Source organism: Monodon monoceros, unplaced genomic scaffold, assembly GCF_005190385.1.
Source record: "Monodon monoceros isolate NGI ecotype Baffin Bay Population unplaced genomic scaffold, NGI_Narwhal_1 Super_Scaffold_6, whole genome shotgun sequence".
In the NCBI taxonomy this organism is placed as follows: Eukaryota; Metazoa; Chordata; class Mammalia; order Artiodactyla; family Monodontidae; genus Monodon; species Monodon monoceros.
In genome coordinates, this window is record NW_021703783.1 from 49,235,642 (window position 1) to 49,252,344 (window position 16,703).

The following is a 16,703-nucleotide window of genomic DNA, read 5'->3' on the forward strand; positions in this document are numbered from 1 at the left end:
CTTGAGTTGAGACCTGGCAGACATGAAGAACATAGACTGGGGATTTCTCTGGTGGTCCAGTGGTTAAGTCGCCAAGCTTCCACTGCAGGGGACACGGGTTCCATCCCTGGTTGAGGAACAAAGATCCCGCATGCCTCAGGGCGTGGCCAGAAAAAAACCCCACAGGCTGGCTGGACTTTGTGTGATCTGGAAATAACATTGTATTTTACTTTGATCTGCTACCTTTGGTAACAGATACTAACTCTTAGTATTATTTTATAGCAGGGGTTGGCCAAGTTTCTCTGTAAAGGGCCAGATAATAAATATTTTAGAGCTTGTGGGCCACACAGTCTCTGTCCCAACTACTCAACTTTGTCGCTGAAGTGCAAAGGCAGACCCAGGCAATACATAAATATCTGTGTGCACTGTATTCCAACTGGTGGCGTCTGGAGTGGGCCTGTAATATCTAGTCTGCTGGCACCCACTCTAGAAGATTCTATCGGCCTAACCGTTTGGTAGGAAAGAAAACCAGGTGGAGTTTAAATAGCTCAGGCTAACATCAGCAAGGCCAGCATCTAGAATCTTAGTGATAAGCCTCCAGAATGTGTGCAAGACAGTTAGTTATGGTTAAAAAAACAAAGGAATTTCATGGAAGAAATCTTGAGAGAGTAAGGTGTTGTTGAGACCATTTGGACTGGGTATGTGACTTAGCCCCATTAAAGCCTCTATATAAACCTCAAGATTCTGCCAGGTGGGTGCGGAGATCTACTCATCTTTCAGCTGCCCAAGACAAGCCTCTCATACAAGGAAACTGAGGCTTGTTCAATTAAGATAATGCACCAAAGATCAACAGCTGTTTTGAGGATGGAGATAAGGTGGCAGAGAAGAGGGATGTGAGCTCACCTCTTCTCATGAAAACACCAAATTCACAACTAACTGCTGAACAACCATCAACAAAAAAAACACTGGAACTTACCAAAAAGATATCCTACATCCAAAAACAAAGAAGCCACAATGAGACAATAGGAAGGGTGCAATCGCAATAAAATGAAATCCCATACCTGCTGGGTGGGTGACCAACAAACTGGAAAATAATTATATCTCAGAGGTTCTCCCACAGGAGTGAAAGTTATGAGCCTTGCATCAGGCTCCCCAGCCTGGGGATATGGCATTGGGAGGAGGAGCCCCCAGGGCATTCGGCTTTGAAGGCCAGCGGGGTTAGACTGGGGCAAAGAGAAACTCCACTCTTGGAGGGTGCACACCAGGACCCAGGGGAAAAAGCAGTGACCTCACAAGAGTCTGGGCTTAACCCACCTGCTGGTATTGGAGGGTCTCCTCTGGAGGCGGGGGGAAGGGGGTGGCTGTGGCTCACTACAGGGACAAAGACACTGGTGGCAGTAGTTCTGGGTAGCTCACACTCATTGGTGTGAGCCCTTCAGGAGGCCACCATTTTCTCACCAAGACCTGGCCTCACCCAACAGCCTATAGGCTCCAGTGCTGGGATGCCTCAGGCCAAACAACCAACTGGGTGGGAATACAACCCCTCCCCATCAGCAGACAGGCTGCCTAAAGTCTTCCTGAGCCCACAACTGCTGGCTAAACACACCCCTTGACATGGCCCTCCTGCACAAGCCTCTTAGACTGGCCTCATCCACCAGGGGGCAGCAGCAGAAGCAAGACAAACTACAATCCTGCGGCCTACAGAATGGAAACCACAACCACAAAAAGTTAGACAAAATGAGACAGCAGAGGAAATATGTCCTATATGAGGGAACAAGATAAACCCCCAGAAGAACTAAGTGAAATGGAGATAGGTGATCTACCCAAAAAACAATTCAGAGTAATGATAGTAAAGATGACCCAAGATCTTGGAAAAAGAATGGGGGCACAGATGGAGAAGATAGAAGAAATGTTTAATAAAGAGCTAGAAGATCTAAAGAACAAACAGAGATGAAGAATACAAAAACTGAAATGAATAATACACTAGAAAGAATCAGTAACAGTAAATGAGGCAGAACAACAGATAAGTGAGCTGGAAGACAAAATGGTGTAAATCACTGCCACAGAACAGAATAAAGAAAACAGAATGGAAAGAAATGAGGACAGTCTAAGAGACCTCTGGGACAACATTAAATGCACTGCATTATAGGGGTCCCAGAAGGAGAAGAGGGAAAGGGCCTGATAAAATATCTGAAGAGATACTAGCTGAAAACTTCCCTAAAATGGGAAAGGAAACAATCACCCAAGTCCAGGGAGTGCAGAGAGTCCAGGCAGGATAAACCCAAGGAGGAACACACCGAGACACATATTAGTCAAATTGACAAAAATTAAAGACAATGAAAAAATACTAAAAGCAGCAAGAGAAAAGCAACACAGAACATACAACGGAATCGCCATAAGGTCATCAGCTGATTTCTCAGCAGAAACTCTGCAGGCCAGAAGGGAGTGGCACAATATATTAAAGTGATGAAAGGGAAGAACCTACGACCAAGATTACTCTACCCACCAAGGCTCTCATTCAGAGTTGACGGAGAAATCATAAGCTTTACAGAGAAGCAAAAGCTAAGAGAATTCGGCATCACCACACCAGCTTTGCAACCAATGTTAAAGGAACTTCTCTAGGCAGGGTAAAAAAAAAAGGCCACAACTAGACAATTAAGAATGAGAAAGCTCACTGGTAAAGGCAAACATACAGTAAAGGTAGGAAATCATCCACACACAAATATGATATCAAAACCAGCAACTGTGAGAAGAAAAGAGTACAAATCCAGGATATTAGAAATGCATTTGAAATTAAAAGACCAGCAAATTAAAATAATCTTGTATATATATACAGACTGCTATATCAAAACCTCATGGTAAATACAAACTGAAAATCTACAGCAGATACACACACACAAAAAAGAAAAAGGAATCCAAACACAACAATAAAAAGTCGGGCATCAAATCAGAAAAGAACAAAAGAGGAAGGGGAGAAAAAAGACCTACAAAAGCAAATCCAAAACAATTAGGAAAATGGCAATAAGAACATACATATTGATAATTACCTGAAATGAAAACGAATTAAATGCTCCAACCAAAAGACACAGACTGGCTGAATGGCTACAAAAACAAGACCCATATACTGTCTACAAAAGGCCCACTTCAGATCTACGGACACGTATAGACAAAGTGAGGGGATGGAAAAAGGTATTCCATACAAATGGGAATCAGAAGAAAGCTGGAGTGGCAATACTCATATCAGACAAAACAGACTTTAAAATAACACCCCACTTTCATCAATGGACAGATCATCCAGACAGAAAATCAATAAGGAAACAAGGCCTTAAATGACACATTAGACCAAATGCACTTAAGTGATATTTATGGAGCATTCCATCCAAAAGCAGCATAATATACACTCTTTTCAAGTGCACATGGAACATTCTCCAGCACCTATCACATGCTGAGCCACAAAGAAAGCTTCAATAAATTTAAGAAAATTGAAATCATATCAAGCATCTTTTCCATCCACAACACTATGAGATTGGAAATCAACTACAAGAAAAAAACTGTAAAAAGCACAAACACGTGGAGGCTAAGCAAAATGCTACTAAACATCCAATGGATCAGTGAAGAAATCAAAGAGGAAATCAAAAAATACCTAGAGACAAATGAAAACGAAAACACAACGATCCAAAACCTATGGCATGCAGCAGAAGCAGTTCTAAGGGGGAGTTCATAGCAATACAAGCTTACCTAAGGAAACAAGAAAAACCTCAAACATCCTAACCTTACACCTAAAGCAACCAGAGAAAGAAAAACAAACAAAATCCAAAGTTAGTAGAAGGAAAGAAATCACAAAGATCAGAGCAGAAATAAATGAAACAGAGATGAAGAAAACAATAGAAAAGATCAATGAAACTAAAATCTGGTTCTTTGAAATGATAAACCTTTAGCCAGACTCATCAAGAAAAAAAGGCAGAGGGCTCAAATCAATAAAATTAGAAATGAAAAAGAAGTTGCAGCTGACACCACAGAAATACAAAGGATGATAAGAGACTACTACAAGCAACTATATGCCAATAAAATGAACAACCTGCAAGAAATGGACAAATTCTTAGAAAGGTACAATCTCCCAAGACTGAACCAGGAAGAAACAATATATGAACAGACCAATCACAAGTACTGAAATTGAAACTGTGATTTAAAAATTCCCAATGAACAAAAAAGTCCAGGACCAGATGACTTCACAGGCAAATTCTATCAAATATTTAGAGAAGAGTTAACAGCTATCCTTTTGAAACTATTCCATTGAAACTGTTCTCCAAAACTGCAGAGGAAGGAACACTCCCAAACTTAATCTATGAGGCCACCATTACCTTGATACAAAAATCAAAGATACCACAAAAAATGAAAATTACAGGCCAATATCACTGATGAACACAGATGCAAAATCCTCAACAAAATACTAGCAAACCGAATCCAAAAATACATTAAAAGGATCATACACCAGGATCAAGTAGGATTTATCTCAGGGATGCAAGGATTTTTCAATATCTGCAAATCAATCAGTGTGATGATACACCACATTAACAAACTGAAGAATAAAAATCATATTTTCATCTCAATAGATACAGAAAAGCTTTTGACAAAATTCAATACCCATTTATGATAAAAACTCTCCAGAAAGTGGGCCTAGAGGGAACCTACCTCAACATAATAAAGGCCAATGCCTACATTGTTAGGCCTACACCTAACATCATACTCAGTGGTGAAAAGCTGAAAGCATTTCCTCTAAGATCAGGAACAAGACAAGGATGTCCACTTTCTCCATTTTTATTCAACATAGTTTCGGAATTCCTAGCCACAGCAATCAGAGAAGAAAAACAAAAGAAATCCAAATGGGAAAAGAAATAAAATTGTCACTGTTTGCAGATGACATGACACTATACACAGAAAATCCTAGAGATGCTACCAGTAAATGACTAGAGCTCATAAATGAATTTGGTAAAGTTGCAAGATACAAAATTAATACACAAAAATCTGTTGCATTTCTATACACTAACAATGAAAGATCACAAAGAGAAATTAAAGAAACAATCCCATTTACCGTCACATCAAAAAGAATAAAATACCTAGGAATAAACCTACCTAAGGAGTCAAAAGACCTGTACTCTGAAAACTATAAGATGCTGATGAAAGAAATCAAAGATGACATAAACAGATGGAAAGATATACCATGTTCTTGGATTGGAAGAATCCATACTGTCAAATGACTGTACTACCCAAAGCGATGTACAGATTCAATGCAATCCCTATCAAATTACCAATGGCATTTTTCACAGAACCAGAACAAAAAATATTTTAACTTGTATGGAGACACAAAAGACCCTGAATAGCCAAAGCCATCCTGAGAAAGAAAAACAGAGCTGGAGGAATCAGGCTCCCTGACTTCAGACTATACTACAAAGCTGTCATCAAAACAATATGGTACTGGCACAAAAACAGAAATATACATCAATGGAACAGGATAGAAAACCCAGAGATAAACCCACGCACATATGGTCACCTTATCTTTGATAAAGGAGACAAGAATATACAATGGAGAAAAGGTAGTCTCTTCAATAAGTGGTGCTGGGAAAACTGGAGAGCTACATGTAAAAGAATGAAATTAGAACACTCCCTAACACCTTACACAAAAATAAACTCAAAATGGATTAAAGACCTAAATGTAAGGCCAGACACTATCAAACTCTTAGAGGAAAACATACGCAGAACACTCTGACGTAAATCACAGCAACATATTTTCTGATCCATCTCCTCGAGTCATGGAAATAAAAACAAATGTGAACCAAGGAAACCATAAACAAAACGAAAAGATAACTCACAGAGAGAAAATATTTGAAAAACAAAGTGACTGACAAGGGATTAATCTCCAAAATTTTCAAACAGCTCAAGCAGCTCAATATTAAAAAAACAACCCAATCCCAAAATGGGCAAGTCTAAATAGACATTTCTCCAAAGAAGACATAAAGATGGCCAATAAGCACATAAAAACATGCTCGACATCACTAATTATTAGAGAAATGCAAATCAAAACTGCAATGAGGTATCGCCTCACACCAGTCAGAATGGCCGTTATCAAAAAGTCTACAAACAATAATGCTTGGAGAGCCTGTGGAGAAACGGGAACCCGCCTAAACTGTTGGTGAGAATGTAAATTGGTACAACCACTATGGGGAACAGTATGGAAGTTCCTTAAAAAACTAAAAATAGAGCTACCATATGTTCCTGCAATCCCACTCTTGGGCATATAGCTGAGAAAACCGTAATTTGAAAAGATACATGCACCCCAATGTTCACTGCAGCACTATTTACAATAGCCAAAACATGGAAGCAACCTAAGTGTGCATCAACAGATGAATGGATAAAGATGTGGTACATATATACAATGGAATATTACTCAACCATGAAAAAGAATGAAATAATACCATCTGTAGCAACATGGATGGACCTGGAGATTATCATACTAAGTGAAGTAAACCAGAAAGAGAAAGACAAATATCATATGATATCACTTATATGTGGAATCTAAAAAAAAAAAGATACAAATGAACTTATTTACAAAACAGAAATAAACTCACAGACTTAGAAAACAAACTTATGGTTATCAAAAGGGAAAGGTGGGGGGGAGGGATAAATTGGGAGTTTGGGATTGACATATACACACTACTATATTTAAAATACATAACCAACAAGGACCTACTTACACAGGGAACTCTACTAAATATTCTGTACTAACCTAAATGGGAAAAGAATTCGAAAAAGATATATGTATATATAGTTGAGTCACTTTGCTGTACACCTGAAACTAACAAAACACTGTAAATCAACTATAGTCCAATATAAAATAAAAATTAAGAAAACCAAATCTTGCCTGGAAGTCAAGAGATCTTGCTAAATCAGTTCCAAACGGTTGACCTTTGGGCAACTCACAACTCCAAGCACTATTTCCTCATGTGAAATTTACCTGTTTGGGCTCTAAGGGCTATAGGGGAATTCTATGGTTGAGTCCTTCTAACACTTAACAGGGCTGCTGCATCTGACCTTCTGTGGCCCAACATTACAGTCCAAGATGTCCAAGTCTCATGACCCTCTATGCAAGATTTAGTCGGATGCTGGCTTTAAATTCCTAGAGTCAGTCAGCGACTGCTATAGACATCTAACTTTAGTTTGGTAAAACATTCTGAGCAAAGTAGCTGTTAGGAACTGCAAAATCAACCTGTGTCAATTAGAAGTCTAGTGCTTCTATCTTAGAGAATGAACTTCCTATTTCAAGGAACTGCCACCAAATGAGGATCCATTTCACTAACTTGAAGGAAAGATTAAAGCTGGGTGGTCAGAATGCTTGATCAGTTACTAATTACACATTAACAAGATTATCCATATAAAAGTTAATTAGCTTAAATGATATAAAATTATGATAAATATTCTTTTTTACATTGTTACCTTTAGTTTGCTGGCATCCATGTCTCTTTGGCTCTAGATACACTATTTAAAAGCAAAAGTACTACATTTCTTTAATAAATAGTCTGCAATCCCCTTTCTCTACTCATTCACATACATTCCTCACTGATTTGGATTGAAGATACCACTTCACATGAAGGTAGCTAAATAATTTACTAGTTTCCATCAGCTTAGGACATCATTCTTCCCTCTCTCCTACAATCAGAGTATAAGAACTGAAATAATCCTTTCCCAATGAAAGTCTGATTTTGAATTTTATAATCTTCAAGCAAAAAATGACAGGCTTCTTGCCACACACAGCTCAAATGCATGGTGTGTTGACAGCCATGTTACTGATGAAAAGTTACTGTTTAAGAGGAATGAGAGTAGGAGGAACAGAGCTGACTTAGTAGGTGAGCGTTAAATATCTTTCCAACCTTCATATATTACAGCGGGCTTATTTATTTCGACACTTGAGAGTTCATACTTTCTATTTCATTGTGTGTATTTAATATATTAAATTTACTGGCAAGTATTCAAGTTTCTGTAATTGGGGCTTCTGAGAAAGGAAATGAAAGCATATGCTCTCAGAAGCACTAGGGAACAGGGTAGCCCTGGGTCAGCTTACACTAAAGCAACCCCACATGTCACCAGTGCAATCAAGTGGTACCATGACAAGAATCGCAGGGAGGAAGAAGAGCCCCGCGTGGTACGGGCAGGGCTGCGCCTCCAGCTATAGCACCAACTGGCTGTGGAGAGCAGCTCGTTTTCCCAGCACAACTGGCTGCTGTGCTGGGACGCAGTATTCCCCTTGTAATGCAGAACGGAGAGAAACAGCTCAGTCAGCTCAGAGCAAGGAGGACCCATCAGGCTCCCTGTGCCTTTAAGAATGGCAGGACTGCTGGAGACCACGGAACAAAGTTTCTGAGGACGATGCAAACTTACCCGGGGTCAAAGATCCCTGGAGTGCGGCACGCTGGTCCAGAACAGGACTGTAACATCATTAGCCGATAGTTCATCTTTCCTAAAAGCTCTGGGTCTATACTTTTTGCAATGTTATTGATTTGGTGTGGGTCTGCAGTCAGGTTATAGACTTCTACAAACACCTACAGGAAATGAAAAGATAGAGGCAAGAAAAAAGCAAGGGTTACATTTGAAGAAATACTCATGTGAGTTACTTCTAAATGGGAATGAAGGAGGCAGATTAAAGACCAAGGCCCAGGAGAATATCATCCCGTCTCAAGATTCTCAAAAAGCCCAAGGGTATAGAGGAGACAATGGAGCATCTGTTCTGGGGGTTGAACTGCTTTGGGTCTGTGGCCCACATGCTGGAAAGGGGCCTCCAGGATCCCTGTGCCTTCAGGCAGTCAGGAGGGGAAAGAGGAAGAAGCTTATTACCTTCTGTAATTAAAGGAGAGAACCGAAGGCAGGACCCTCAAATGGCAAGCGCTCAGAAACTATACTTAGTAATGAGGTTACTGAGTGAGAGCTGACATTTGAAGTTTATCTTTGCCTTACAATTGTGAAGATTCAAATGAGAACAGATACCAAAGTCCTCTAACCTGTGTTATAAAAATGTTAAGTTTTCCTATTTTAAAAAGCAGTTTTGGATAAATAACACCAATTGAGGAAAGATACAATATTATTTCTAAAACTAGACACGTCTAATATCACTATTTCCCCCTAATCTGTACTTTGTTCTCCAAACTGGAGTTAGTGATAGGCTAAGAAGAAGTACTGTAGATAAATTTTGCCTATAAAGGCTTCAACTAGCTGCCCTCGGACTATCACTTTTAAAGCAGAAGGAACCGAGTTTGAGGGAAGCTCTCTTCCTTGTTGTCCAAAGTGCTCAGAAGCTACAAATAAATAGTGAGCAAGTCAATTTCTGAGAAACACGATGAGCACCGGCTCCATATGGCAAGATGTGGGCTGCCAGATGGGGTAGGTGCGCACTCTCTGATAAACAGTAAGAAACCACACGGGACGGCAGTCAGTGTGATCCTTCAGATAATCCAGGCTGATCCCGGCTGGCTAAAAGCCACCTTCCTCCAAGGATGCTGCCTTTAACCTGCTAATCTATTTGATCAGCACTGGACTACACTGTGGTGGCGACAGAAGGGTCTGAACCAAGCTGGTTGCCAAGAAACTTTCTAAGAGAGGCCCCAACTCCTTTCATCTCCATAGAAGTTGAGGCATCTTACCTTCACCCCAAACTATCAGGGAAGCAAACAGACCAGGCATGTAGCATCCTAAAAAAGTGAACTGCGTGCATTTAAAGTGTACGTGTGGATGACGGTGGGAGTGGAGAAAACCCCACCCAGCAAGGTGAGTTAAGAGAAGTCAAGTATGGCCTTGTGCAATCCTATTTCCTTAACCGATGGAAACCCAAGGTCAAGTACAGATAAGAAACCCATCCTCCCCAGGAAGCATCCTTGGAATTGTTCTTCTGCCACGAAGTTCAGCCAACAAAGCCCTGGCAGTACACACAAGGGGTGGGGGAGGCAGCAGGCCCTCTTACCTCCTGGTCATCAAACTCGCAATACTGTAAATTCCACATTTCTGACATGGTCCTCACACAGGCATACGTGTTGTTATATGCATCTTCACACACGCAGTCTGGGAAACATTGCTGTAGGGACATTTAAAAAGTTACCTGAAGAGCACTCTTCTATAGTAATGAATGCGACTTGCTTTACCACGGGGGCGCAGTTGGCTCAAGCCAGACATACAACTGGACAGAAGTGAGGAAACCTTTCACAGAGAAGTAAATCAAAAGTAGATATGAGGCTTTGTTCCTTACTGAGGGCTGACTGGATTAAGGAACATGGGGTGTGGTGGTTTTGTTTGCAGACTGTTGCCATCCTTGCCTGCTATTCTCCTGACAAGAATTAGCTGTAATGAACACCTGTAAAACGTATGGGTTGGTAAGGAGAAGAAATCAATACACGGATGAGTCAGTACGAAGGTACATTAGGATCTTTCATCCTAAAGGGCTGGAGAAAAAGGCTAAAATGAGCTTTGTGGAAAGATCTGTAAGTAAGTTGTTTATGAGTGCTCTTATCACCAAATAGGACTTAGCTCTTTTTTTTTTTTTTTTTTCTTTTTTTGCAGTACCCGGGCCTCTCACTGTTGTGGCCTCTCCCATTGCGGATGCGCAGGCTCAGCGGCCATGGCTCACGGCTCAGCGGCCATGGCTCATGGGCCCAGCCACTCCGCGGCATGTGGGATCTTCCCGGACCGGGGCACGAACCTGTGTCCCTTGCATCGGCAGGCGGACTCTCAACCACTGCGCCACCAGGGAAGCCCTAGGACTTAGCTCTTATTCCATCCTATCTTCCACACTATCTTTTGGTTGGTTCTTTACTATATTGTAACACTCTGGTGTTCGGCTTCCATTTGGAGTTGACTCTCCTATTTCCCATTCTCTAAAGAGGGGCTAATGTCACTGTTACCACCTGAACGACCAGCCTGGCTGCCACCAAATCAAGACACTTGCCATGGCATGGTTACAGGTGGAAACCCCGTCTCTCTGTTGGATGCCACTGATAACATCCCTAATGAAACATGGTACCGCGATTGGGAAGGGAGAAAAAAGAGGAGGGGGTACTGATAAGGTAAGAAGATAAGCAGATATGTGAACTTGTTCCAAAAACTGGAAGAATTCGAAGTGCACCTTCTGACAACAGGTGGGAAGCATCATTTTTCAGGATTATTTTTACCTCTATCTCCTGATCTCCCAGAGTCAAGTAACAAAGTGACAGGAGGAGGACTCAGATGAAGAGTTTCAGCACTTGGCACATCTAAACCAATGCCATACTGTGCTGTCAGTGAGAAAGCTACTAAGCCAACTCGGGCTGCACTCACGGACACTCCGGGACTCAGGGAAGGACACGTTGGGTCAGTGACATTACGGCCTTCTCCTTGATATTCCACCAGGACATCCGATCGCCAAGTCAGATTACTAGCTCCTTTCTAGAAGGAAGAGCAAAAGTGGTTTCTGTGAGGCATGTAGACTGTGATAAAGATGTCATTCATTAATAATGTTATTCATTCTACTGCTACAGGGGACTTGGGAGTCAAAACAGATTGGACTGTTCGTTCAGTAACTGAAGGGAATGACTAAAACAGACATTTGAAGGCTACCGAATATCATGTTTGGTATTTATAGAGTCCTCACAAGTGATGTGAATTGCTTTGAGCATTTAATAGTTATCTCCCAAGACTACTTCTGTGAAGCAGGTCAGGAGCTAAACAAGAATCAAAGTCACAGGGCAAGGTGCTGAAGGTTCAGAACAGAATAAACAATACTGTCTGCAAACCCTGTAAGAGCTCTTCTAAGCTCATATTGAGAAATTCAACAGGGCTGGTGTGCTAAGGACTGTATTAGGGTTGAAGTACTTCTTGATGGTCAGAATGAAGACATCATACATACATAAACTCTACTTTTTGCTGCACATCAGTGGAGCAGAAGGAAAGAAGCAGCAGCATTTGCAATGGGAAGGTTTAAGACAGGTACACAGATGGTGAAAGGAGGAAGGATCTAGGAGTAAGAGGGAGTTTGGGATCAAAAGAACAACGTGAGCACAGGATGGAAGCAGAACACCTGGTGGTACGGGTTCCTGATATCCAGCTTTCAGACAAGGAAGCAGGTGGAGAGGCAGGCTGGTACCAAACAGAAAAAGGTCCTGATAGCAGGCTGCCCACTTGTTCTACAAAGAACAGCAGGTGATGGGAAGCTACGGGAAGGAGGGGTGGGGAAGGGGGTTTGAGCAGGGAAGTAACACAGTTAAGGCTGTGCTTTAGAAAAGTCAGCCCAGCAGCCGCAGAATCTGGAGATGGAGGGAAGACAGGCATGGGGAGGCCAGGTTAGAAGGGGCTCTTGAAATGGTCTGCAGCCTTAGTAGTCAAAGTCTGGTTTGTGGTCTATCAGCAACACCTGGGGGCTTGTTAGAAATGCACCATCTTAGTCCCTACTTTAGCCTTAACGAGCCAGAGTCTGCATTTTAATAAAATCCTCTGGTGACTCATATGCACTGTTAAATTCGAGAAGCACTGCTCCAAAACAATGGCGCTCAAACTGTGCCCCCAGCAGGATCAGCGTCGGCTGGGAATGTGTTACAAGCACAAATTCTTAACTGCCCCTGGGGGTGGGGAGTAATCTGCGTTTGAACCAGCCCCACAGGCACTGCTGATAAATGCTAGTTTGAGCACCACTGTTCTAAGGACCCGAGTGGACCTGTCTAGCCTGGTGACCACAGTGGGGAATGGGTGATGGCCTGCACAAGGCCGTAGAAGAACGTATTTCCTAATCACTATTCTATGATGAAAGCCGAATAGTCCTGAGCCGATGAAGGTCTCCGAAACCGTGCGTCACAGGAGACTTCAGAGGCTGCCACTCCCCTGTAAGGAACCACTCTGCCAACCCCGAGCCACAGAAGCTGGGGGTCAAGGGAAAAGCTTATCTGCCAGATCTGAGTGGACCTCAAAACCCCACACTTCAATGTCAAAGTATGTAGGGGTAAAAAGAGTGCCCGGGAGGTCTAGAGCAGAGGCCTCTAACTGGGCTGCAAATTAAAACCACTGGGGGCAACTTGAAAATCCCAAGGGCCAGGTCACATCTTGGGCCAATTAATCAAGCTCACTGGGGCTGGGACCCAGGTGTTAGTATTTTAGTTTCCCAGGTGATACTAATGTGCCACCAAGTTTAAGACTGATGGTCAGGAGGGGTCATGGTCTGTGGCTTTATAGTCTCTGTTGCAACTATTCAATTCCGCTGTTGTAGCAGGAAAGTAGGCCAATCAATACATACATGGAGGAGCATGGCTGTGTTCTGATACACCTTCATTTACAAAAACTGGGGGTGGGCTCGACTTGGCCCACAGGGGTTTGCCAATCCCCTGGTCTATAGCAGCCCTATCCAGCAGAACTTTCTGACTGAAATGTTCTATAACTGTCGCCCAAAACAATGGCCACTGAGCAACTGAATTTTTCATTTTATTCTAGTTAATTTAAATAGTTTCACGTGGCTAGTAGCTGCCATATTAGGGCAGAGCTAGAGGTATAACAGCCACAAACTGCTCTGCAGCCCTAATACATCAGAGGTTTCACTGGACCAACCTCCAAAACAAAACAACAAGGCAAAGAGCCATTTCCAAAACTTTGCAGAGAAATTAACTATGAAATAACATAATGATTTTAGCCCTGTAGTAAAGGCTTTTTTTTCCTAATTAGAAATAAATAAGGTATACAGGTTAAGATTTGTATGGGAAGAGTTAAGAAATGTAAATTTCCCTCTATCTGATCTACAGATTCATTGTAATTCCAGCCGAAGCCCGAAATGATTTTCTAGGCCATCTGAAAAGCTGTTTTTAAAGTTTATAGGGAAGAGAGGTAACCGCCTCTTAGGATACCCCTGAGAACAATGAGACAGGTGTACCCACGCAAAGATTTAATTATACAGCTTTATAACAAGATAAAAAGATACTGGTTCAGGGAGAGACAGATCTGTGGAACAGAAAGGACAGCTGAGTATTTACAGAGAAAAAAATGAAACTGGATCCCTGACTCCTACCACGCAAGAAAACCAATTCTAGATACATCAAGGACTTGAATGTAGAGGCAGAACTACAAACCTTTCAGAAGAAAATTTGGGAGCATTGTTTTCTGACCTCAAGGTTCAGAAGCATTTTTATAAACAAGACACAAAGAACACTAACCATAAACTGAGATGATTTACACATTCAACTCCTGTGTTCTCATACCTTAATGTAGGGAAAAGACAACAAACAGCAAGAATATAATGGGCAAAAAGAGGCATTTCACAAGGGAAGAAACACAAAAGGCATAATGAAAGATGATTCACTGATCAAAAGCCCAGTTTAAAAAAATGGGTAAAGGATTTGAATAGACCTGTCTCCAAAAAAGACATACAAATGTCCAATAAACATATGACAAGATATTCAACATGATTAGTCATTAGGGAAATGTAAATCAGAACCACAATGAGTACCACTCACACCCACTAAGACATAATAGACTGGTAACAGCAAGTGCTGGCAAGGACGTGGAGAAACTGGAACCCTTTTACACTGCTGGTGGGAATATAAACACGGTGCAATCACTTTAGAAACAAGCCTGGCAGTTCCTCAAAAGGTTAAACATAAAATCACCACGTGACCTAGCAATCCTACTCTTAGGGATACACTCAGGAGAATGGAAAACATTAGTTTGCCCCCAAATTTATACACAAATGTTCACAGCAGTATTATTCATTATAGTCAAAAACGGGAAAAAACCCAAATGTCTGTCAACTGATGGGTGGATAAATAAATGTGACACATCCACACAGTGGAATATTATTCAGTAATAAAAAGAAAAGTACTGATACATGTTACAATGGGGATGACCCTTTTCAGCCAATCACAAGAGACCACATACTGTATGATTCTATTTCTAGAAAATGTCCACAGTAGACAAATCTATAGACAAAGTAGATTAGTGCCTGCCTGGTGCTGGGGGAGGGAGCAATGGGGGAGTGACTGCTAATGTATTTGGGGGTTTCTTTTTGGGGTGATGAAAATGTTCTAAAATTAAGATTATGGTGTGGCTGTACAACTCTGAATAACTGTAAACTTTAAACTTCTGAATTGTATAGTAAGTGAATTAAACTGTTAAAAAAATGATTCACCTCATTAATAAAGAAATGCACAATAGAACCAAATACAATTTTGATCTTTTTCACCCCCTAGATTGGCAAAAATTAAGTAGTCGGACAGTTTCATATAGAGCAAAGGGAATTCTCATAAGTGACTCGTGGGAATGTAAACTGATGACGATTTTGTACAATAACTTGGTAATATTTGTAGGAATGAACATGTGAGGTTCCTATAACCCTGGTGCATATACACATGCTCACTGGGAAACATGTATGAGAATTCTATAGAAGCAATGTTCCTAGAACAAAACTGGGAACACCACAAATGTACATTGACAAAAAAACATGATTAAGTAGTGATGCATTCCTTCTTACAATGGAATATTAGGCATCTGTGAACAATATGGATCAATTTGCAAACAATGATGAACTGAAAAAAGTCCTGATTACAACTGGTAGAGTATCACTTTTACAGTGCAAAACAAGACAGGAATTTTTCCCCCCAAGACAGGTATGTTGTTTAGGGACACATCCACGATAATTACTAAAAAATAAAAGCCAGAGATTAACAACCATAAATTTCAGAAAAGCACTCATTTGTATGGGCAGGTAAGGGGTGGAATGGGGAGGAGCCCATAGGAAGATGCATCAGTATGGGGAATATTTCAGTTCTTAAATGGGGTGATGGGTTCATGGGTATTTCTTGTGTTTCATAACTTATGTGAGTTATGGGTATTCTCTTGTATGAATCATATATTACCTAATAATAAATTGTGATAGACTCAGACAAATCAATGAGGAAGAGTCATCTATAATGAGTACTGATCCTTCAGACTTCTCTATGCTTAAACATATTTACACACATACTTAATGAGAAAGATGCTGTTTTGAAACTTTTTCTCCCTATAGTATGTGGTGGGCATCTTTCCAACTCAATGTATACATACCTACATCATTTAGTGTTGGTTTAATAGTCTGTTGTTTAATTGTGCCACAATTTGACCAATTCCCTACTGTATATTTAGGTTTTCAATATTCTTCTATTAATACATGTAGTTTTTATACTTAGCTCTGGGCAGTGCTAGGCGCTATGTACTCAAATATTTCCTTTTTTAAATTTTTATTTATTTATTTTTGGCTGCGTTGGGTCTTCGTTGCTGCGCACGGGCTTTCTCTAGTTGCAGCAAGCAAGGGCTACTCTTCGTTGTGGTGCACGGGTTTCTCATTGCATTGGCTTCTCTTGCTGCAGAGCATGGGCTCTAGGCACATGGGCTCAGTAGTTGTGGCTCACGGGCTCTAGAGTGCAGGCTCAGTAGCTGTGGCGCATGGGCTTAGTTGCTCCGTGGCATGTGGGACCTTCCTGGACTAGGGCTTGAACCCGTGTCCCCTGCACTGGCAGGCGGATTCTTAACCACTAAGCCACCAGGGAAGCCCCCTCAAATATTTCTTGAATGAATTTTGTTTTCTTGAAATAAATTCTCAGATGGGACTGCTTGACGTGTATTTTGCAGTGATGGGTCTTGTTAAATTAGCCTACTGATAGCTTATACTGACTACACTTCAATGAACAGAGTCTGAGTAG

At 41.2% G+C, this 16,703-nt stretch overlaps 1 protein-coding gene across 3 annotated transcripts in view; it reads right to left on the bottom strand.

Moving 5' to 3' along the window:
• Positions 1 to 16,703, bottom strand: part of GNS (glucosamine (N-acetyl)-6-sulfatase) — a 52,061-nt gene that overhangs the window by 3,355 nt on the left and 32,003 nt on the right. For all 3 annotated transcript variants that reach the window (XM_029205042.1, XM_029205044.1, XM_029205043.1), the window contains exons 11-13: positions 11,332 to 11,439; positions 9,986 to 10,096; positions 8,413 to 8,573 (exon numbers count right to left, since the gene is read on the bottom strand). In XM_029205042.1, coding sequence (XP_029060875.1) covers positions 8,413 to 8,573; positions 9,986 to 10,096; positions 11,332 to 11,439 — 380 coding nt within the window. The remainder of the gene's footprint in view (positions 1 to 8,412; positions 8,574 to 9,985; positions 10,097 to 11,331; positions 11,440 to 16,703) is intronic.